This window comes from Dipteris shenzhenensis, chromosome 19 (genome assembly GCF_047967505.1).
Source record: "Dipteris shenzhenensis isolate YYH24624 ecotype China chromosome 19, Dip_SZ_1.0, whole genome shotgun sequence".
NCBI lineage: Eukaryota > Viridiplantae > Streptophyta > Polypodiopsida > Gleicheniales > Dipteridaceae > Dipteris > Dipteris shenzhenensis.
The window spans coordinates 11,629,857-11,655,168 of NC_141614.1; the positions used below are offsets into that span (position 1 = coordinate 11,629,857).

Sequence of the window (25,312 nt, forward strand, 5' to 3'; positions counted from 1 at the left end):
ATATAGTGCTGATAGAGACAACAAGTTGAAATGGAATGCTTATTAAAGTTAACTTATTCTCTAGTGTAGGTTTTCTTTGAGTAGGGTAGAAGTATTTGCATGATACTTGCTGCCGGATAGATTAAGGATGCAAAAAATTTGGTTGAGACCCACTAGTGGTTATGTAATATCTTTTTTCCTATTGAAATCAATAAAGGTGTGTACATGTGGCCTAACGAGAGAGAGAGAGGGGGGGGGGGGGGGGGGAGGGGGGGGGGTGGTTCTAATTGATAAGATATGACTTGCTATACGAAGGGTTTAGGCAATTTCCTGTTGGGTTAGTCAACCATCGCCATGCAGGCTTTTAAATCTCTGAGTTACCCATAGCCAAGTATTCCAAATGGGCAGCCATCAATATACTCACAAACTCATGTGATTGGAGGAGACACCTACAGTCATTCTTCCAAAATGTTAAAGAGTGGGTTGGCATATAATCTTCTTGAATCTCACATTTTGTGATTGTGACCACACTGCCATTTAAAGTAGATGAACCTTTCTAGGTTTCTTCTAGTTTGTCCATCGCTCTACAATTTAAAAAACACAGAAAGAACGATTCAACCTGGCTAACCTGCATGCCATGACCAGCCAAGTGTGACCATCAGACATCAAAGCATTCAACATAGTAAGACATGACCAGCCCACGATGGCTTATCGTATTACATACACTAAAAGAAGCACAAGTTCTAACAAGCTCATCCAGCATATGCACTTGCTAGCATGCCTCCAGCACTGATTAGATAAAATAGTCCATCAACATTGTGCAAAACCTATCATGGATATAATAACAATATAAAAACATTATTTTTACCAAACTTACCCATGTTATTCACTGAAGAGATCTTTCTACTCTATGACACCATCATCTTGGAAGCCTCATCGATGATTATTCCCTGTACCACAGAATCCAAATTGTAACCACTCTTGTGTCTAAACATTGAAAAGTATTTATCCATAAACCTACACTTACAAACTGTCATTTTTCTCCTCCAACTTCAGGAAGCATGGCTACTGACCTCAGGAGGCTCAAACTTTGCACCCAATTCACTAAGCTTTGCATGTGCCTCTGCATAGTCTTGAAAGAAAGCTTCTTCATCCTCGGCATACTTCTCAGCAAACACCTGATGTAACAAACCAAATGTTAACCATGGGTTCTCTCTCTCTCTCTCTCTCTCTCTCTCTCTCTCTCTCTCTATCTCTCTCTCTCATTCTCTCATGGGACCCCAATCCAGATAGGAAATTCTGACAAAAGATAAGAATCCTTGCAGAAAAAGCAAGGATGACTCATCCATAACCATGTGCAACTTTGCAACGACAAAAGTTCGGCTATATCAGAACAGTATCTCAACAGTAAGCATGTGAACAAGGGAGGAGGGACAGATGGGCATGTATGCATGGACTATGAAAAGCAGAAATACAGTATACAGGGAAGAATGGCGGCAATACTAGGCCTTTGAGAACGTTTGCCTACTTGTATGTGACTACGAGACCAATAGAAAAAAGAGAACATGCACAATAAGTGCTCACAGGTAGTAAGGTCACATTCACTAAATGCAGCACATAGAATGGAAGCTGAATAGGAAGGACATCACAGTTCCTGCTATTCTGCTCTCCAATGCAGTTACACGCAGATTGGACTTGGACTCTGCAAGCTCCATGTTCTCACTTGATGGGCCACAAAGTCCTGGATGGAGTTCCTAGCCCCTGATATTTTGGTGTTCTTAATCTCCATGGACCCATGGCAGACTTCTCAATTTTCCAAGACAGCATGACTTCATAGCCACAAAATCATGATCACTTAGTGACCCCCGCTGTGACATCATCTTCATGGCCCTCAATATTGGCTGTCATTATTGCACCCGGTGTCAAACACCTTCATGGCCTCTAATGTCAATGGTTTGAATTGCCTCCAAACCCGCTTCTAGCATCTCCCTTGCTGTTATCATTCATCGGTTCAATGAATATGAAGGCAAAAGGGACGAATGGGTCATTTTATTGGACATCCAAACTTTGAGATGGTTGATCATAAAAGCCATAGCCGGTGATGTAACATATTGAGGCCATGCAAGCTATCACCCATTTCATACCATAGTCTGTGGCCATCAAAATGTATCTTCATCCTTTTTTGTGATAATGGTGAGTCCCACAGAGTCTAGCCCCCAACAAGGGTATGAGGTGCAAGAGCTTCCTTCTTGGTGGGTTCGAGAGGCCATGTTGACATTCATTACCCTTTAGCACAATAATCTTCAAACAGCCTGGGTCACAAAGATCTAGCTCTCATGACTTTACTGGCAGTTGCTTCAAGAGCTACATGTCCCCCTTACCCAACTATCATGTGCTTCATCAACAATGGCTGGGCTTTCATGTGGATGCACACACTTAAACATGAACCCCAATCAAAAGAGTCCTCATCGCTGATCTAAACGCCATTGGACTTGTGCCAATAATCTAGGCTCCTGCTGCAAGGCAAAAGGCTGTGCTGAAACCAGTAAGAGTATAAGGAAATGCATCATTTCATTTACAAGCCCTCTATACAGCAACTCCTTCATCCTATATAAGGGGGAGTCTAGCTCTAGGATGCTAGATTGGGCTTTAAGGAAAATACTTATGGCTTCTACCACAAAAAAGTATAAAAGAGGAGTGAGCAGGCATCCCTTTGGACTGAGATCTATAGAGAGGCTACTCCTCTCATCTAGCAACATACCCTCCAATAAACCCCCGCCTGCTTCAGCAATCTCAAAATCTAAGAGTAGAATAGCAATGTCCTGAACACTATGTCTGGCCGATTCCGAGGCCTCCCAGATCAAGAAGATATTATCAAAAATACTACATATATGCACAAAGCTAGTCTGTGAATCATGGATCAAATTAGGGCTGCAACCGATAGGTTGATTGCCTTCCCTAAAATTTTATAAGCTGTGCTCAAAAGTGTTATTGGCCTCCACTGTGTGCTCAAATTTCTGCACCGCCCTTTAGGGAATGAGACCCTCAACCCATCCAAACCAGAGCATTTACCCTTATGCGGGATGCAGTCCTAAATCCCGTGTCGGTGCATCAATTGAAATCCTTATATGCAAATTCACCAACAAGGGAACACTTTGCCAAAACCTCAACCTGGCGCTAACTCTCTTGGGTGACTCCGCCGTCAAGAAAAATAGTTACTTGATGTTGGCTAACAAAGTGTGTGTGTGTGTGTGTGTTTTGGCTCAGGAGAAGAGCAACAACGGGTCGAGATTTGACAAATGGGTTAACAGAAGAGGTTGCTATTTTAGACAGCTATTACAAAAATGAGGCCAATCATGATAGCCTACAATTTGGAGGCACTCCTCGTGGCTATCACAAGTGTGCACTAGAGACCACTTCTGATTTGAGCCTCAAAGGATGATGTCTCTTCATCCCTAGTTCTTCCTTAATTTCCTCCAATCCCCTCGTAGATGATGCCATTCTAAAGATTCCACCTTAATTGGGGCTTTGAAATGGAAATCCACTGTAGTTTAAAACTGAGCTATGCCCTCTTTACCGCTTCTACAAAAAGACTTGCAAAGTGGTGTGAATACATAGTTTATCAATAATTCTCATCACAATGGAAGAGTATGCCCTCGAAAACCACCACTTGTTACATGATTGAGTACGACAAACATCTTATGAGATAAGATCTTCATCCGGGCACATCAATTTGGGATGATCTCTTTGGGCTTCATCATAATTGTGGACAACTTTTGGACAATCGTACCCTCGAACTTCTCCAACTTGAATAGTATGGTAATCCATTGGGTCTGCCCATGTACAAAAGTGTCCAGTAAGAAATTGGCTATGCCACACAATGACAGGGAATACCACTAGGAGGGTGGCTAGTTGGTGTGATGAGACATGGAATGCCCGATTGATAGCTCTGCAGCAAACATCCGAGGAACAAGGGAAGATGTGCACAAAGTTTTGCTCAGTCTCCATCCCATTTGTTTTGCAAGCCACAAGAAACTCCTCACATCATGCAGCTAACCCTGGGACTTCTATGTCTTTGCATTAACTTTGTGAGTGGCTTACAAAGCCACACATGCTTTGTGGAAGTAAGAGTACCCATCATAAAAATAGTGCCTCTAAGCCACACCACTTGCAACCAAAGCAAGTATCTAGTTGGCGTATAAGTTGTGAAGCAGGAGTCCATACAGAACCATAGTGATGAAGCCTTAGTTGATGCAAAGCCAATTGAAAGGACTACAAAGTAAACATCATAGCGAATGCAAATGCTGATGGAGAGGATGGTGCAGAAGACACAGATGATGCATAAGCAATTGGAGGAGACCTCAATGGTAAAGAATTGACAACTTGTGCAAAAGTTGTTAGGAAGTATATTGCATGAAGGCTACACATAGACATGGCTAGTGCTAAAGCTGAATTCGACAAAAGATAGAAAATTCAAGCAACAAACATAGATAATGTTAATACCAGTAGGTGCAAATGCCATGTCTAATACTGAAGTTGTTACGAAACGAGAGAATGTGGCTGATGGTGAAGGCATTGCCGATACAAATGCAGGAGGAGGTTGTGATTGTGTTCTTGGCCTTTATCAACTTCAAAGCAGGCATCATCCACCTTGCCTTCCTCCTTCACTTGTTCTTTAATTTGCATCTCGTCCTCGGAATCACAGCTTTTGTTCAACCACCACTGCTCTTACTTAAACAAGTTGTCAACAGCTTCACTCAAGTTGGTAGCTCTAGCCATCTCCTCAAATTCATTTTTGTGCATGGCTTTGAAGTCTTCCCAAGCTTTCATCTAGCATATAGCTTCATGTATCTTGTTAGTTTGCTGGAAGCTTCCCTCTTAAACTGCACTTACAGGATGAGGGTGGAGCACAGAAGAAAAATTGCATCCAGAATAAAATCCTGCAGACTGTTGCTGTTGTGTGCATAATTGGAACAAAATAGAAAAACCTTGGGGCACTTATCCGTCAGTCCCCCTTTTAAGTTGCAAAAGAGATTTTGCCAACGATTACTGATGTAGGAAAACTTGTCAAAGCTCAATGGCTTGGTGAAGATGTCTGTCAAATTGCTCATTGGTGGAGCCATAAACCTGTGAGAGTGCAGCGGAAACTGAACAGAAAAGAGAGAACAAATCACACCACACAAACTGAACTGGAAAAGACAGAGAGAGACTCCAAGGGATCTCAGGGGGAAATCCCTCTGATCTGCTGGGCAATAAAAGGCAGTGGCCTATACATAGGCTCTCCACACCCCCAAGCGGCTGGTACAAACAGGCCAATGCCCTGCTCCGAATAGGCCAACCACCTGCCCTACACTGGTTGACCCTCTTGCCTCATAGAGGCCGACCAGGCCGCCTAGGTGGCCGACCAGAAAGCCAGTCCACCTCTTCCTTAAACAGGCTGCTAGGGGCCTGCTAACCTGACCAACAGGTCGGGTCTACTTCCCTACATGTTGGCCTACTCCAATGGGCTGCCAATGCGACAGCAAAAAGACCCTGAACAGTGCCACATTAGACCCGCACCCCTCCTGGAGGCACACGCAGCGAGCGTGACACCAAGGTGGCCTGCCAACATGCCCTGATCTGGCCGGCACAGGTCTGCACTGGACAGCACCTCTCTAGGCACATACACAAGGCCTCCAACCAACCATACGTGCCTTAGAGGTGGCCGGCCCCTGGCAGATACACATGCCCAGGTAGGCTCCCCAACCCTCCTCTTAAGCTAACCTCACAAGGGCGCCCTGCACACCCACAATAGAGGCCCTCACTCTCTACCCTAACCATGGTACATCAAGAGACGCTCAATTCTAACATCCCCTCTCCTCTCCTGGATGTAGCAAGGGGATCAAGCCTAACAACCCCCACCAATATGAAGTTTGCTAACTACAAGACGGACTCCATCATGACTTGCCACACAATATAATTGAGTCCATCCAATTGACAGTCCAAGGGGAAGGTGTGTAATACAGGAATTGTCACCTTGCTCTCCGGCATCTCAGCCAGGGTAGCCATGTCTAAGTGAAGAGACAGTCGAGCCGAGAAGATATGGTATATGGGAAAGAAGGTAGAGAAGGGGATTGACGGAGAAAGAGAGGAGAGGGCTGGAGAAGACAATGAAGAGGCTTGACACCTAAGGTGACTTCACCCTTTCTCTGTTCTGTCCCTCAAAAACGCCTTTCAAATCTGAAAACACCCTTCAAATACTATGCACCTTCCTTGACACAAAAACTGTCCACACCTCCGCATACTCCTCTTCTGACACTTCCAAACAGTAGCCCTAAAGTCCACAAAGTTTGCTGGCCCCAAGCTCCCTCCACGTCTCGCATCTCTGGCCAATCTTTGGCGCTCTAAAACCATGTGAGAGTGCAACAGAAACTGAACAGGAAAGAGAGAGCAAATCACACCACATAAATTGAACTGGAAAAGAACGAGAGAGCCTGCAAGGGATCTCAGGGAAAAGCCCTCTGGGCGACAAGAGAGGCCCCAGTCAACTGGTGCAGACAGGCCGACCCCCTGCTCCGAATATGCCGACTCCTGCCCTTCATGGACCAACCCTCCTGCCTCATAGAGGCTGACCAGCAGGCCGGTCCACCTCTGCTTATAGGCAAGCTGTTGGGGGCCTGGTAACCTAACCAGCAGGTCAGGTCTGCTGCCCCACATGCTGGCCTACAAAGGCACCTCCAATGGGCTTCCAACGCAGCAACAAACAGGCCTCAAAGAGACCCTGAATGGTGCCGCACCATATCCACAACCCTCCTGGAAGCACACGCAGTGAGTGCCACACCAATGTGGCCTGCCGTGCCCTGATCTGGCCTACACAGGTCTGGAATGGACAGCTCCTCTCCAGGCACACACACAAGGCCCTGGCTCAGCCTCCAAAAAGTCAGAAGTGCCTCAGAGGTGGCGGGACACATCACCTGCCCCTGGCAGATACACATGCCCACGTAGGCTCGCCAACCCTCCTGCTAACCTCACAAGGGCGGGCACACCCACAACATAGACCCTCACTCTCTTCCCTAACCATGGTACATCAGGAGATGCTCAATTCTAACAAACCACATTACACAAAAGAATTCTCTCACGTACAGTTTGAGAAGTAGCCCGAGAACAGAGAGAATGGAGACACACAGAGAGGTAGAATCCTCTCTCGTGATGTGACAACTCTCAGAAAAACCTTGCAATCTCAAGCTCCACCCACACACCAATAGAAACACTTCGAACAGAATATGAGAAAAGAAATCTCTGGCAATCACGAAATAACACCCTGGAAGAGAAAGATAGTTCAACAACAAGAGCTTCCAAGAATTCTCAGTGGAATCAACCGAGACCTTGCTACAGCAGGTGAACATATGGTAGTGGGAATTCCTTCTGGTATATCAAGTGGCAGCTGACTTCTGAGAAGAGAGCCGAATCAAGTTTAATGGTACATCTGCTGGCAACAATCTTAGACTCCTCAATTATAGATTCACAAAGTATCCTTCAACAAAATAACACACAATTTCTGCCGATCAAGTAAGATATGAGAGGTCCAATTTGTTGCAGCAATCCACAACAGTATCTCTCTCTCTCTCTCTCTCTCTCTCTCTCTCTCTCTCTCTCTCTCTCTCTCACACACACACAAGGAAGAAGGATATCTCTCTCAAGCTCTGATACCAAGTTAAACATTTAGGAAGAGAGCTAAAGAGAAATGCGGAATGAGAGGTGGAGACAAGATGTCACAAACACAATTGATTGATCACTAAAGAGATACAAGTCACAAAGATGTCTCACATACTCATGTACAAGACCTTACATAGGCAAATGAAAGAGTCCAATTGTCCTTTACTAAGCAGACCACCTTCAAGTGTCTCACGTGCAAGGTGGTACTTACAATTACCTCACATAGCACCCAAATGTGTTACAAGCCAAGCACATGACTAAAACCTTAGACACCCACTCCACTTAGGTATTCATAGCCCCAATGTGGTATTGGATGCTATGATCAACTATTCTCTCCATGAAGAATGTACAATCAACGTCTATAAAAGAATTTTGGAACCCAAGTTGATGTAAGTCGTCATCAATTCTAGCATTCCAATATGTGGGTGCTTGCTTCAAGCCATAAAGAGACTTTTATAGTCTGCATTTGAGGTGTTCTTATCTGGGAACAACAAAACCTTTTGGTAGATCTCCTCATCAAAACACCCTATCAAGGAGGCGTTTTTCACATCCATTTGATAGATGGGTAGATTAAAGTGTGCAACTTTGGCAATCAATGTTCTAACTATTGTCATCTTGGCAATGCATGCAAAAGTTTCATTATAATCAATTCCATTCCCTCGTGAGTATCCCTTGGCAACAAGTCAAGCTTTAAACATGTCAATCTGACCATCTGATTTGAGCTTAACTTTTTAGACCCACTTGCATCGATTTTGAGCTTATGATCGAGCAAGTCTTCAAGAGTTCAAATCTTGTTTTGTCCATGATAGCTTGATATCTTGTGTTCACTGATAAGACTCCTCTTTTATTACATAGCACACCATAGTCATTGTCTACAAGTTGACCCACTAATAACAAATTTTGAGTCACATGCAAAACATCTCTAATGACCTTATTTTGGCCTCAAAGACTCTAAATTAGCACTGAACCTATTGCTTCCACCTTGCATGGATGTCCATTTGCTATGAACACACATTCTTTTGAATCCAGAATCTTTTCCAAAGTTGAAAATCATTCTTTATGTGTCATGTGTGCTGTTGTATCTACAACCATTCTGGTGGTTCGCATTGATCAAGGTTATCCTTTCCTTGGATGGAAAGAAAGGCACAAGATTGACCTCATGTTGTGCGTAATTGCCTGACTATGTAGACCTATGTACAAGAGATTAGCCTCGTTGCTTTTTTATGACATTACGATCAGAAAAAAAAAAAGGCGAGAGCACTAGGTCCGTGAGACCTTTGGGATCCAATTGACAGAAGGAAGGCGGGGGGGACGCATTTATGGCATATACTCTAATACTGTAGAGATATACAATGACATGGTGGTGTAGGATGGACTAGGACTTAGTCTATTTTGTGTGTTATTACCTGGACTATACATACCAAGTACTTGTACTTCATTTGGTTGAACATTTCAGTTGGAGTTCTCTTGTGTTCACAATCCACCTCCATTCTTGTTCCTACATGTGGTATCAGAGCTAGTCCATACAACTCACTTCCTTCCTGCTCTCCCGCGTGCTCCCGTCACACTTCTGTCGCGGAGAAGGAAGTTCCATTGTTGGCTGACTACTCTTCAGCTCACCCACATCTTATGAGAGCTCCCTCAAGCTCATTCAGCTCACCTCAAAGTGGTGTGAGCCATTGTACCAGCTCATTTGCAAATGAGCCCTTGAGCTCATTTGCAAATTTAGGCTGCACAACAGTAGCTCCAACTCGCTACCAGAACCGGCTTGCATTTTCCTGCCATCTCCCATACAACAGTCGTACCAATCTCTACGACTGTACGGACGGTTTCCGTACAGTCCGTACGGTCGCAGCTCGCCATCAACTCCCGGCGGACCTGCAGACAGCAACAGGCCGCCATCTGCCCGTACCAGTCCGTACAATTGTACGGACTGTTTTTTGTACAATCCATACGGGCGCAGCTCGCCATCAGCATTGACTCTATCCATACCAATCCGTACAAGTGTACGGACCAGCCATACACTTCTATCTTACAATTCGCCTACTGAAGCTCCTGCTCTTGCCTTGGTCCTTGCCTCTGCTCATTTCCAGCCTCTTCCAACTTGTACTTGCAGCTACAGTTTGTACTTGCAGCCCGTGCATTTAGTTGGCTTGTACAGGTGTCCTCGGAATACTTTGACTACAGGTGCATTTGGAGAGTTTGAGTGTGTGTATTTGGGACAATTTTGGGGGTGCATATTCAGCTCAAATTATTGCTCATGTGGTGTGCATTTTGAAGCCAAGTGTTGGGTGAAGGTTTATGCACATTTTGGATTCCTATTGAGCAAGAAACTGCTATTGCATTGTGAGCCAGTGTTTGGCTAAGATTCAAGCAGAATTTGGGGCAGAAGTACATTGCAATTTGAGCCAGTGCTTGCCTGTGATTCAGGATGTTTTTGGGTCAGAAATCTATTGCTTAATTGCATTTTGTATCCCAGAAGGGATTGTGTTTTGGGCAGATACTTTTGGGGCAGATTCACTGCTATTTTAGAGCAGCCACTATCAGTGTATGCCATTGCAGTGATTCATAGCAGTTAGTTGCATTTTATTTGCACATTCTTGAGCTTGCAATCATGTCTCTCAATGAGAATTTCGGTAATATGACTCAAGCAAATAAGTTGGATGGACCCAACTATGTGTTGTGGTCATTTATTTTGGTTTGCAAAGGCTTATGGGACACCGTGAATGGTGATGAGACTAGACCTGGTGCACCTAGCACGAGTGTATCTTCCACTACCACTCAAGGTTCTACTGCCACTACCCAGGTTGCTGTCAAGTCGTGCAGGCATGCAAAGAATGCCTAGGACAAGCTGAAAAGTATGTAAAATGTCAAGAATGAAGCAAGAAGCATTGCTTTGAACAATAAGCTCAATGACCTGTCCATGCTGGAAGGTCAACTATTTCAGAGCACATTGCTAAGATTATTGATATTTGAGATGAGCTCATAGCTATTGATGAGTACATAGAAGACAAAAAATTGATCTCTATCACCCTCAACAACCCGGCTTCTTCATATGCCATATTTGTTACCTCCTTGACCGTTATGCTCAGGGCTGCTCCTCTCTCATTTGATGAGTTAGTTGGCTTGCTATTACAGGAAGAAACGAGGACTTCCAATGCTGCCCGTTCCTCTAGTCAGGGTGAACAAGCACTTGCCACCCATGGAAAGGGTAGATTTCAGCCTACAAGAGGTAATTTTCAGAACAAGACCAGCCATGCCCATCAGCCTAGGAAGGAGGGAAATGCAAACACAAATGCAGGGAATGCAAAATAAAGGTACAAAGGTAAAGAAAGGCAAATGCAATTATTGCAAGAAGGTCATTACATTGTAGAGTGCCAGAAACGGATTGCCCGTGAGAAAAAGAGGCAAGGCACAAGCAATAATTATGTTGCACCAGCTCAAAATGCAAATACTTCACCATCTCATGCAAATTTTGCAGCAAAGGGAAAGGATTTTGTATTTACTGCATTTCAGGACAGCCTTGGTGCCAAGGAGATGCATATGATACTTCTTATGCTTCATCTCGTGATTCTTCATTTGCTGCCATGGATACTTGGTATCTAGATAGTGGTGCATCTAAGCACATGACTCACAGGAAAGAGTGGTTTGAAGAAATCAAACCTATTCATGGCCAACAAGTTACTTGTGCTAATGATGCAACTCATGACATCATAGGAGTGGGAGATCCATTCTTCTGGATTCAGGAAAGAAAAAGTATATCCGTGATGTCTGGTAAGTTCCTGACTCGAGGAAAAATCTTGTTTCAGTTCCATCCATGGCTCATGATCAGCACATGCTCATGGAATTTTGTTACGCTCTAGCCGAGGTAGCATGACCTCGGAAGAATCAGTCGGCATTTCCCTTAAGGATCTACATTTGTAATATATTTGTTTGCGCTTCATGTAAATGATCGGGAGGGAATTAATGTCAAGGTCCTAGGTGAGGGCTGATAGCACCAGACTAGGTCGATCTAAGGCTAAGGGCCTAATGCAAGCGATGTGCCTAGGGGCAAAGGAAATTAAAGTATCCCAAGAAAGGGGTGAAAAGATGCATTAGGAAAGGCCCTATGATGATGACATGTGACATCTAGATCCATCTAGGGAGATGGGGCTTGTTGGAGTTAGTGAGAGAAGGAGAATGGACCTTCACGTGAATTTTTGGATTTTGATTTCTCTGAGAGCTCTCACGCTCTAGCGAGGATTTGGCTGGGAGGAAATTTTGTGGTGCTACTCCCGTGATTCTGCTGTAGTAGTAGGAAGCTTGTTTCATTTGGTATCAGAGCTCAAGCTAGGTAAGAGAGGGGATCTGTGTGATCTAACGGAACATGAAGCGTATGGTTGACTACGGGTTCGTGAGTTGTCAAGAAACTACGAACAGACCATTGTTTTGCTGAATTGAAGAGGAGTCCGAATCAGATACGAGCAAGCCAATGTGAGTCGAGCGGTGTGACGATCGACTCCCAAAAGACATCGCAAGACTCCATCTCCTATACTCAAGAAGTCACGTATGAAGGAGGTGTAGAGCGTGAGCAGGACTCGAATAATTCTGACCTAGGATAGATGCAATTGCCAGGCAATGCACAAATGAGGCAATGATGCGAAAAGTTTGCAATCTTTTAACGGTCGACCGAAAAGCGACGGCATTAGAACAAAAGCACAAAACATGATCCAAGCGACACCAGCAACATTGCAAAGCACTTGCGGGAAGCTTGCTACGATGCCTCGAAGCTGAAAATCGCTAGGGATGGTGAAGCGAGGAGCGTACAATGACCATTACAAATCTGCAAACTCCAGAGCAGCGTTATGACTGTATGGAGGCTCGATAGCGAATTAGCCCGTGGATTGACGAAACAGATAGCGAATTAGTCCCCTTGCATGTGCAACAATTAGAAGCCACGTGTTTTTTGGTTCGATCGACGGAAAAAAAAAGCAAAAGGATCGTTTGTGGTCACGTAACTAGCCCGTAGGCTGAGACAGATCCCAAAAAGAGAGTAACGCTTTGGCAGAAGAAGCAAAAGATCGTATCACTTGGTATCCAGGGAGTTACGTGGAGGCTGCAGGCTTCGGGACATCTGCGCTACGTGAAGACTCCAGGGGTTGTAGATTTTGCAAGTGTTGATATCCGGCGTCGTGATCTAGCACAGTATCAAATCGGGTGGCAGGAGCGAACAACCAAGAAGCTTTCTCTGGCATTCGTCAATTCTGTGTTTTTTTTCCCGACCTTAGTCTTTGTTGATGCTCCGCTTGCATGAAGAGGTTCTCGTGAATATTTAGTCTGCATGAAGGTTCGATGCCATAACAGGGTACATAGCAGACTTGGGATTTTTTTGACTTCTTCAAATTCCTGTGGGCAATCTGGGAGACTATGCCTGTGCATATGCCTTTGTGATAAAGTCAGTTTGTTTGCAGGAATTTCCCTAGTATAGGAAAAGGCGGTATTTGGGTTATGCCTGTGTCAAATGCCTAGTCAGTGTGCATGTGGGATTGCAGGTATTCCCTAGAATAGGGAATTGTGCCAGTACACTAAATTTTGTTAGTTTGTAAATACAGTGTTCTAGCGGTGTTTTTTTTTTTTTTTTAAGAGAGACAAAGAAAACCAAAACACCCATTGACCTGAATGGAAGCAGCAGAAGAAGCTTCCAGGATGGACTTTGTAGAGTCAGGAGTCCGGCCGACCCAGCAGGTGTCGCGCCCAGTAGCTCACACCTTATCTAGTAGGATTGCATTACTTGAGAATGCCTTGCAGCAATTATTAGCGCAACAGTTACAAGCAAATGCAGGGCAGTCTGAACTTAGAAGAGTGATACACAGTATGTTTGCCAGACCTTCTTGAGATGAGAAAGGAAAGGCTCCAATGGAACCGGAGTCTAGTATCCATACGGTCGAGCCTAGGAAGGCTAAAGTACCTAATATTGCCAATTATAGGCCGGAAAAGTATTCTGGTCGAATGAATGACCGTAGTTCTGATGTCATTGAGACCTGGTTATACAAATGGGACGAGGCGTTCACCATTTGTGAAATCAGAAATGATATCAAGAAAATCCGCGAGGCCACCCACATGTTTAGTGAGGCAGCGGATCGATGATGGATTAAACAACAGAAAGATGATATAGCATCCACTACCTGGGAGGGGTTTAAAAGAGAATTCAGAAAACACTTCTTACCTCCTGACGAAGCATCCCGAGCTTGGGATCAATATAGAAACCTTCGTCAAAGAAATTTGTCAGTGGCGGAATACACTGATAAGTTTCGAGAGAGCGTAATGAAGGTTGATGAACCCCTACCTCAATCAATCCAAGTGAAAGATTTCATATTTGGATTGAATGATCGGATTAAAATGGAAGTTTGGGCTAAGTATGCGAACACGTTGGATGATGCAATAGCCATAGCCCTGAACTATGAAGATGCCAAGGACATAAGGCCAAGTGAGTTTGCGCAGATTGGAACCCAGTATGGGTACCAGAAGAAATATGGGTTTAAGAAAAAGTGGATTAGTAAAGGGAGTGGTACTCAACCGAGTGGTCAAGCCAAGCACACGAAACCAGTTGAAACTCCTAAGTCAAGTACCACCATTGGAGTGAAGAGGAAAGTAACACCAATGGCAGCCCGGACTTGGTCAAAGTCTCCCTTAAACCCAGAGCAAAGAGAAAAAGCGAGGAGAGAAGGCTTGTGTTTTGGTTGCCTTCAGCCTCATCAGTGGAAGGATTGTCCACGTAATAAGGATCGTCGGATGGCTAAGATGGTAGTCTCAAAATGCGACGTGGAAATGGAGGGAAGTCCCAGAGTGGAACAGATGCAGATTCAGCTAGCAGGATCTTCTCAGAGGTCAGTACCTTGTTTGTTATGTGTGTCTGTTGCTAAGCTAGTAACGAGTGCAGCTCATAACATCCTATCTAAGTCCACAGCAACGGGATATACATCCTTTAATAATACGGAGTTAATTAAGATGAAAGGGCAAGTGGCCAATCATGATGTCATTGTGTTGTTTGACTCGGCGTCAACTCACAATGTAATTAACTCCAAGCTCGTGAAGAGGCTAAAGTTAAAGACTAGCCCATCTGACTATGCATATACAGTCAAAATGGCAGATGGAAGTTCAACTAAATTATGGGACCAAAGGGTTACCCAGTTGGAACTTCGTATTCAGGACTATGCTCAAAAGCTTGATTTTGAAATGACTAAGCTTGCTCGTGCAGATATAGCCCTAGGTATGGCATGGCATTCTAGGAAGAATCCAGCCATTGATTGGAAAAAGCAAGTATATCAATTCAAGATGAATGATGTGCTTTATGTATTACGAGGTGAGAAAGATGTACCTCAGGGACCGTTGGTTTCCGTGATGGAAATCCGAAAAGCTCAAGAGGAGTTTTTATTCCTTTATACAACATCACTAGAGCCGGTTGATGGCTCTTTGGCTAGCATTGATGTTGCGCAAAGTGGTGAGATGGCCAAGCTGGCTAATCTTATAGCAGAGGAGTTCTCTAACTGTTTTAGGGATGAACTACCTTATGGGTTACCTCCAGAGCGGAATGTTCAGCATAAGATTGAATTGATCTCGGGGGCAGAACCTATAAATAGACCTTCCTATAGAATGAGTTTTACTGAAGAGACGGAGGTGCGTAGACAACTGGAAGAATACCTCAAGTTGGGGAAGATTCAACCAAGTTTCTCACCTTTTGCTTCGCCAGTGATATTAAAGAAGAAAAAGGATGATACGTTTCGCCTCTGTATAGATTACAGAGCATTGAATAATATCACTGCTAAGCACAGGTATCCGATGGCTCGGATTGATGATTTGCTAAATGCATTACATGGAACCATGTAAACAGCCTGACTTAAGGGACCGCCAATAGGTGGGCAGAGCTCATGCAGGAGTTTAATTTGACAATTCGGTACCGAAGAGGAAAAGATAATAAGGTTGCTGATGCGTTGTCTCGCATTATGCACAACATGAGTTTTACGGTATTAGAGAGTGCTCTAATGACCGAGATTAGAGAAACTCAAAAGGTGGACGAGTTTGTCCAGAGCTTATGGCCTAAAGCTCATGTGTTTAGACCCGGGGAAGAAAAGGATGACCTTGCATCTAGAAAAGGCCAAACATATGCAAGATATACCATAAGGGATGGTATGATGAAAAGAAATGGCAAGGTAGTAGTACCTAGTCAGAATGATCTCAGGCAGAGAGTCATTCGACAGTGCCATGATAGCCCATGTGCGGGACATCCACGAGTGGAGAAGACATATGATCTCGTGAAACGAGATTTCTTTTGGCCAAAGATGAAAAAGCATATTCATGAATATGTGACACAGCGTTTTTCGTGTCAGGTAAGCAAGGCTGAGCGGGTGAAGCCACCCAGACTTTTACAGTCCTTGGAAATACCACTAGGTAAGTGGGAGAGCATTTCCATGGACTTTATTGAGGGTCTGCCTACGACACAAGGAGGGTATGATTCTATCCTTGTGGTGGTTGATCGTCTAACAAAGATGGCTCATTTCATTCCGACTAGAGAGTCTGTTAGTGCCCCGCAAGTGGCGGATTTGTTTATTAGACATATATTTCATCTGCATGGATTGCCTAGATCCATAGTGTCAGATAGAGATGTCAGATTTACCGGTCATTTTTGGACAACGGTATTTGAGACACTAAGGACTGAGTTGGGAATGAGTAGTGGGGATCATCCTGAAACGGATGGTCAGACGGAGAGAGTCAATCAAATTTTAGAGGATATGCTGACGGCATATGTGTCATTGAGGCAACATACGTGGGACAAGTGGTTGCCATTGTTAGAGTTTGCCTACAATGATAGAAAACATTCCTCTACGGAGTTTAGTCTGTTTGAATTAAATTATGATTATAGACCAGCAAATCCAACTACAGTTGGAGTACCTCAGAAAGTGCCTAATGCCGCAAACTTTGTGTTTCAGATGCGGGAGATGCTAGCACTTGCGAGAGCTAATATCCGCCAGGCTATGGATAGAGCCAAGGCGCATGCGGATGAAAACCAGTCTATAAGAGAATTTAAGGAAGGAGAAAAAGTTGTTCTCAGAGTTTCTTCGCACTCGAAGTCGTTAACTTCAGGAGAGTGTGCTAAGTTATCACCTCGATACTGTGGGCCGTGGTTAATTCTAAAGAGAATAGGCAAGGTAGCCTATAAATTAGAATTGCCCCAGGATCGCAAGGTACACCCGGTTTTTCATGTTTCTCGTTTAAAGAAATTTTTGCATACTGGTGACTCATTAATCGAAGGTGTGGTTTTGTTTCAGAAGAGGATAATGCAAGGCGCAAACCAACAAGAATCTTGGACCGAGGAGCAATGCAAGTGCGAAATCGGAAGATACCCACGGTGTTGGTTGCATGGCATGGTCAGCCTCTATTAGAAGCTACCTGGGAATCCGTATACCAGTTGCAGAGAGTGTTCCCAGACTTTATCATCGAGGACGCTGATGTCTGAAGAGGGAAGGAATGTTACGCTCTAGCCGAGGTAGCATGACCTCAGAAGAATCAGTCGGCATTTCCCTTAAGGATCTACATTTGTAATATATTTATTTGCGCTTCATGTAAATAATCGGGAGGGAATTAATGTTAAGGTCCTAGGTGAGGGCTAATAGCACCAGACTAGGTGGATCTAAGGCTAAGGGCCTAATGCAAGCGATGTGCCTAGGGGCAAAGGAAATTAAAGTATCCCAAGAGAGGGGTGAAAAGATGCATTAGGAAAGGCCCTATGATGATGACATGTGGCATCTAGATCCATCTAGGTAGATGGGGCTTGTTGGAGTTAGTGAGAGAAGGAGAATGGACCTTCACGTGAATTTTTGGATTTTGATTTCTCTGAGAGCTCTCACGCTCTAGCGAGGATTTGGCTGGGAGGAAATTCTGTGGTGCTACTCCCGTGATTCTGTTGTAGTAGTAGGAAGTTTGTTTCAAATTTCAAGATGATCAATGCACGATCAAGGATACAAAGAAAGGATATGAGATTGTGGCTACAAGCTCTTGTCAGACCAGCATGGGTCTTTACAAGCTTGATGCTCAACCCTATAATCAGAATGCTTTGGTTGTCTCGTATGCTACTCCTGGTGATTTTATGGCATGCCAAGTTTGGTCATGTGCATCACAAAGCTTTGGCATACCTACATAATCATTATATGGTTTAAGGTTTGCCAAAATTACAGCAGCCTGCTCAAGAGGCGTGTGAAGGGTGTGCACTTCGAAAGTTCATCGTCTACCTTTCAAAAAGGATGACCCAGAATCAATAAGAGCACACTGGGTTTTGCATATTGTGCATAATGATGTTTGTGGACCAATGAATGTAACTACCCATAGAGGGTATTGGTACTTTGTTACATTCATTGATGACCATTCTAGGTTCGCGTGGCTCTCTCTCATGAAACGCAAATCTGAAGTGTTCAATTTCAATTGATTCAAGTTCATGGTATTGGCTGAGAACCAAACCAATTCTAGAATTGGAACACTCAATTCCGATAATGGGGGAGAGTACACCTCAAATGCCTTCGAAGGGTAATTGAAAGAGAATGGGATAAGGCATCACAAAACAATGCCATACACGCCTCAACACAATCCGATTGCAAAGAGGAAGAATGGAGCTCTCATGGGGATGACACGGTGTATGCTAGAATTTAAGAAAATGTCAAAAGGCATTTTTGGGTGAGGCACTAGTTACAACCACATAAATTCAGAATCGATGCCGTACACAAGCTTTGGTTGACAAGACGCCTTTTGAGGCATTTTATGGCTACAAGCCCAAGGTGAATCATTTCAGGGTATTTGGGTCAATTGCATACGCTTTGGTACCGGCTCAGAATCGATCCAAGCTGGATGATAAGAGTACTAAATGCATCTTTGTGGGGTATAGCACTGAAAGTAGAGGATTCAAGCTTTATGATCCAGCCACGAGGTTTTATTTGCTGAGCATGATAGCAAGTAGCCCATCGGTGAGGATTTGCTTCCATATGATGATACACCTCTAGATATTGTTCAGTTTGACGATGATGCTGATTTCAGTCCCTCAGTTGATTTGGGTTCTCTAGTTGATATTCCTTCTACCTCTCAGACTCCAGCTACGTTGCCACATGTTGAGGGTGCTTCTCCCTCAACTGTTTCAAATTTGCAGCCAGCTCATGGAGAGGAACAGCGCAATATTTGGAAGCACTATCACCGTCGTGCAAAGGATGCAACTCTGGGTGCACTTCCTGTTGCTATTCCCAGTGGTACGGGTGAAAAATCTGTTCCAAGATGGGCTAGGTTGACTCTTGCAGATGCTAGAGATCAGCTCACTTTAGGGAGAACCAGGTCCAGCACCAAAAATGCTCGGAATCAAGTCAATTTGCCTTGATGACTAGAGTGATGGAAGCTGAAACTGAACCTCAGCGTTTTGAGAATGCACATGTACATCCAGCATGGCAAGAAGCCATGAATCAAAAATTAGATCCATTGAGAAGAATGTTGCATGGGATTTGGTTGATCCTCCCATAGACAAGAATGTGGTTGGCACCAAATGGATCTACAAGGTCAAGTAACATGCAAATGGTACTGTTGAAAAACAAAAGGCCCATCTTGTTGCCAAGGCGTATGCTCAGGAAGAAGGAATTTACTATGAGGAGACCTTTGCTCCAGAAGCCAAAATGACTACCATTCGTTGTGTCATTTCCTTAGCTGCAAATTACGGTTGGCTAGTCTTTTAGATGGATGTCAAGACTGCCTTTCTGAATGGGGATCTCAAAGAGGAGTCTATGTGCAGCAACCCCAAGGTTTTGTGGTGGAGGGACAAGAGCACAAGGTATGCAAGCTGGAAAAGGCATTATATGGGCTCAAGCAAGCACCTCGTGCATGGTATCACAAGATACATCAGCTTTTGTTGTCCCAGGGCTTTGTGAATACACATACAGAGCCCAATCTCTATGTTCTGCAAGAAAATGCAGATTTGGTCATTCTTGTGCTATATGTGGATGACATTATACTCACTGGCAGATGGTGACGTATTGCTGAGTGGTTTTTCAAACTCAGATTAGTCAAGGGACATTGATGACCGCAAGTCCACTTCAGGTTATTGCTTCTCATTGGGCTCCGCGTGCATATCATGGCTCAATAAGAAGCAAAACCGTGTCTCTCTTTCCTCCAGTGAAGCTGAATATAAAGCAGCAAACGCAACCACTATGGATGTATGTGTTTAAAAAAGCTACTGCATGATTTGCATCATGCTCAAGATGGTGAGGCATCTCTGATCTTTTGCGATAGGCAGAGTTGCATCGCCATTGGCAACAATCATGTCTTTCATGCTAGCATGAAACACATTGAGAATCACTATCATTATGTGTGGGATTGTATTCAGGATCGCTTCATTGATCTTACATGTTGTTCCACTAAGGACAATGTGGTGGATATCTTCACGAAAAGCCTGTAAGCACGTCTCTTCACACATCATCGACATGGCTTGGGGATCAAAGACATTCAAACAATGTCAAGGGGGGTTGTAAAATGACATTGTTTTTCCTTTGAACTCCCATAGGTTGCTATATCCACATGTGAATAAATTTGCGCAACCATGGTACTTTACGTACTTCTGAGATCATTCCAGAGTACTTCAGCCATATCATTGAGGGGGGATTTGTAGAGATATACAATGATATGGTGATGCAAGATAGACTAGGACTTAGTCTATTTGGTGTGTTAATACTTGGACTATATATACCAAGTACTTGTACTTCATTTGTTTGAACATTTCAGTTGGAGTTCACTTGTGTTCACTTCTTGTTCTCTTGTGTTCACAATCCATCTCCATTGTTCCTACAAACTCCTATTAAGACCTAGTAAATCTTCAAAAAACGAGATCTAGTAAATGCACTATGGCTGGAAACACTCAGCAAGCAACTGTGGCTTGGAAAACTGCAAACTATCCTCAGATATAGAGGGGACAAGAGCTAGACCATGAGCTATGATACCATGTTGAGAGAAGTGAGAGGATTGTGCGAGAGAGGAGGAGGAGACAACCACTACAAGTCTATATCTTTACACAGCATATAGGCAACCCTAACTACCCTAATCTCTAGTCCTCTTTTACACACAACTTATACCTAGGGACATTTTCCTTTATACCATGCTTCTGTACACTATATGCAATTGGCATCCTCAACAGTAACTTCTTTCTCTCGTCAGAAAACAATGGCATACTCACATCCCAAGTAATATTATAATTCAAGATCGAAGGATGAAGATGAAAACACTTTATCTTGTGTCTTGGCACCAAGAGACGAGCAATGCATTGGCAGGATATGAGCAAAGGCATAGTGAGAGGGCTGACGATGCTAGCTGGATGGGCAAATCCATCAGAACATTATAAAGCCCTTTATTAATATCTTATGAGAATGCTCAAAGATATATTCAAAAGCTCACATAGACTAAGAAGTCTGTAACTTCTTGCACAAACTAAGCTATGCATTCTGAAAACATGAACAAATGCACTTTGAACAGAGATTTACATGATTTAGATTTCGTTGAAAATAAAGTCACAATCTCCAAGCTACAAGAACTTAACTGCCAAAGGATACAGTTATCTTTGAAAATATAAATACACACAGAGATGCTATAACTTCTAGAAATCCATCATGTTACATTAATCAAATCCTCTTGAAGAGAGCTTTGCATGGAAACATATTCCATCACTATAGACACAAAGTTACGAGCATAATAGTGTGACAAGTAGCACTCGTACCACTATAAAGAGCCCTTACAAAGTTGGCTGAAAAAAACTCTATATAATGTTATTTGAAATCCACTAATATGGAAAAAAGTATACATCTAGATGAACGTTTGCCACGTTTGCAAGCCCATCCTAATAAAAGAAACAAAAAATGCAGCCTTGACCTGTGAGCCACCCTGAAAGCAGAGCAGGTCCACAAGAAATCACAAACAGAACCAAAATCGCTCCAATTTCTAATTGAAATATACAGAACATAGTGGAGGCAAACCATAAAAAGTACCTTGAAAGCAGGATCTTCAAAGAGCACAGCATCAGTGGGTAGAACCAATAGCTCGGCATCCCTTTTTTCCTTTATCTCCTGTTGCATATTGTTTTAGCTTCTTGTCCCATAAGGTGAAGAATAAATCAAACAAGAAATAAGTTTAAGTATAAATCAAACAAGAAATGAGTTTACGTCAAACCTTGAAGTACGAGTTATCAAACTTCAGCCATTGCACAGTCCATGACTGACCTCCTGGGTTACCTGGGCCATCTTTCTGAAATACACGCATTGAAAGTGAATGCATTCAATGGTGTGAACAAGCAGCTGTCAAGCTGCACATGTTGCTCAAAAAAGTATAATGCATTTATTATAGGAGAATTCAATGTGCATTGTAAACAAAATAAGCAAATGTTTGTCATTTTGTACTCAGATGAATGAAGAACCCACCATGTGTCAATTCCTTGAACTTTTCTAAAGCTTTCAAAATTTTAATACCATTTCTGAGCTTAGGCATTTGTACTTGACTGAGGGGCAAGCATCATTGAGCTACATCTGCTAAGAAAGCTTTCTGATGGTATATAAAATGTTAATGACATGGCAGCTGGCCCTGCCAACTCAGCATAGCAAATGCACATTGATTAGCTTTAATATATGTGCAATCTTGCCTCCTCACGGGCTATGTTCCAGTTCTAAAGTGGGTTCACCTTAGGTAAACAATCACCTCAGTCTGAATTGAGAACTGGACCCCAGGTGGGATAGAAAGTGAAATTTCCACTCATATTAACCAGACGTTGGCAAGGTCTGCAATCACGCATAGACTTGTGGGGTTTCAGGGTGCAGAGGATGCTGAGGTCTGAAATGCTCTCTCTGTCCTTTTAGGGGGGGTCTCTTTAACTCCACCTTCTGACCAGTCAGTAAATGGTTGCTTCTTCCTCGTCCTTACCTGTGTCTCATGTCTAGGATCTCTAAAATCCTGGAAAGTGGGAAGGGACCCAGCTTATGCTTCAGATCTGGACTTACTTTTGCACCAAAACATAACTCAGTGCATAGAGTACACACACACTTTTTTTTTTGTAACACTTAATATTACTGCCTCAAAATGAGGTGAAAACCCACCATGAAGTACAAAAATAAAAATTACAAAAGCAATGCCAGTCTAGAAGAGGCAGGATGTGAAGATAACAAGAACCCAATCGGGAAAAGGATGACGGCAACACAAAGACAATATACTCCGAAGTCTTCGATCGCATGGGAAGGGAGAAAAACCTGCCTCTAGCCTTCTGCGCAACCACCGCGTAAGATGGACAAGCGCTTCTGCCTCTTCTCTTGTGGGTTCCTGAGGTGGTGAGTCCATTTCTATGGATAATCGGAGAGGTCTTGAAGATGCTATGCAGCAAGCACTTTGTCATTGTCCGTCAGCTTTTGTCCGAAAAAAGGAGGTAAAGTAAGTTTTTGTCCATCAAGGGCAGTGAAGTTCTCGTCATTTTTCAGGCCTCTGAAGTGCCAGTTGAAAGGTGTCTCAGGGAGATCCAATGCTCCATACTGAGGACGTAGAGGTAATAGCTGAAAAGGCTCAGCTTCTCAGTAGGGACCTCCATCAACTGGATCGGCACCATGAGGAAAGACGGCCAATAAATCTATAGACTACTTTTTGCGGTGAAGGTACCTACCTGCTCATGATGAATTCCAACAGTTGTGCCTTATTATGGATGTTTCTAGTATGGTGGAAAAGAGTTTGCAGTTGTGGGGAGGAAGGTGTGAAGAGGTTGAGATGCCTGATGCCTATCAGAAAAAGAAAATCCTTGTGGAAAAGAGTTTGCAGTTGTGGGGAGGAAGGTGTGAAGAGGCTGAGATGCCTAATGCCTATCAGAAAAAGAAAATCCTCGAGGATAAACCTCAGGGTAAGAGGCCTTTGTCAGAAACATAGTGTAGTTCCATTATTATGATAGTCACCCACACCGTTGAAAACCATAAACTCAATCACATCATCAGCAGTCAACGCTGAGTGTAGACCATAGTATAAACATATGCTCTCAAACATACAAATCCACACACCCATCTGCCTCTCTTCTGACTCACTGTCCGGTCTGGATTACCCTCAAAGTGTTGCCTCTGCCTCTTCTTCAGCATCTTTCTACTCTTGCAGCTTTTTTAGGGAGGCCTCTACATGTTTCGAGACAAGACTTTTTGCAATCTACTCAAGATGTTCGCCTTTGTATTTTATGGGATATGATGCAACCCGTGCCCTCTACTCTGGATCTTGATTTGGGATTTGCTCATTCGATGCGCATCAGGCTGCATTTTGCCTCTTTTCCTACAGCATGTTATTGGTGCCAGCAACTACTAAGGCTTTACTAGATAAGCCTTCTTTTACTGCTCCAAAGCATTACTAGAGGAAGGTAGAAAAATCACAGGTTAATCTTTCTCTTGCTGAAGAAGTTCAAGATCCAACTCCCGTTGAGCATCATTGGCCTCCTCCTCTAGATATGGATATGCCCCTTGCAGAGGGGATCATACAAGATGCTGCACATGCTCTTTCTCAGATTGATCATCTAAGTGAAGATGAAATGCCGAGTCCTGCTTTATCAGATGCAGCTCTTTCGTCGGAGGATACAGATGTTAATCTAGCTCCTTTGCCTCTGATGCCTGTGCCAAAGTCTTCTTCTGTTCAAGATGCAAAAGTGCATTTTTTACTGGGATCTTTTCATCCCATGTTACAACAACTTTTTGATGCTGTGATTCAGAAATTTCGGGTACCAGCCTATACCAAGAAGAATCACAAGGACAAAAAACAGCTGGTTTTTATTGATGGTGTGGTTTCATCACTGCATCAGTTTTTTCATCCCATGTTACAACAAGTTTTTGATCCTGTGATTCAGAAATTTCGGGTACCAGCCTATATCAAGAAGAATCACAAGGACAAAAAACAGCTGGTTTTTATTGATGGTGTGGTTTCATCACTGCATCAGTTTTTACAAAGCAATAATTTGAAGCTGGAGGATTCTGTGTTTGATCCTCCTCCAACTTGATATGTAACTTTTTACTTGGCTGCCTCATGACTTTTGCTCTGATGCTTTACTTGTATTTTTCTTTTTTGTACTTATTGGTGGGTTTTTATCTCTTTTTGAGGTTTTCCACACAAAAATATAAGATTTCACTATTTAAGAAAAAGTGTGTCCATGTCACCCTCATTAAGGCTGAAAGAAAAACCGGCTTGTTCCAAAGAAACCCAGCTCACTGCCTAGGGGATCTCTAATACTCGGGCTAACAGTCAAGTTGGGGGACTATACAACCAGCGACTCCCTCATGGAGTGAAAATGTAAAAAACTCCTGCGAGCCAAGCCTTGCAGAAACGAGCACGCCTCTCGATAGTCGGTAGACTCAGTGATCCCCCCCATCTAGCTTGCAAAGACAACGCCTTCAAAGTGTGAACTATCTAGCATGACACATATGAGATATGAACAACTAGACACGAGTGCTCTGACTCTAGAATTAGTTGAAATACAAGGAGGATGGAGGAAAGTCTAGGATCTAACCCTAAATGCAGTCCAAACAACAAGCAGCAAAACAAAAGATAATCAGCAGCCGACTCAACTTCTTAGCAACTCCCGATATAGTTA

The 25,312-nt window shown here is 43.4% G+C and overlaps 1 protein-coding gene across 2 annotated transcripts in view; it reads right to left on the bottom strand.

Annotated features, from left to right (window-relative positions):
- Positions 1-246: 246 nt before the first annotated feature.
- The window catches only part of LOC147890074 (putative L-ascorbate peroxidase 6, chloroplastic/mitochondrial), a 43,769-nt gene continuing 18,703 nt past the window's right edge, over positions 247-25,312 (bottom strand). The window contains exons 8-12 of one of the 2 annotated variants that reach the window (XM_087390165.1): positions 21,892-21,966; positions 21,711-21,788; positions 1,053-1,157; positions 857-929; positions 247-607 (exon numbers count right to left, since the gene is read on the bottom strand). In XM_087390165.1, the coding sequence (XP_087246291.1) occupies positions 888-929; positions 1,053-1,157; positions 21,711-21,788; positions 21,892-21,966 (300 nt within the window). In that variant the 3' untranslated portion in view covers positions 247-607; positions 857-887. Of the gene's footprint in view, positions 608-628; positions 769-856; positions 930-1,052; positions 1,158-21,710; positions 21,789-21,891; positions 21,967-25,312 lie in introns of those variants that run through there. The other variant, XM_087390167.1, reaches the window with a different exon arrangement.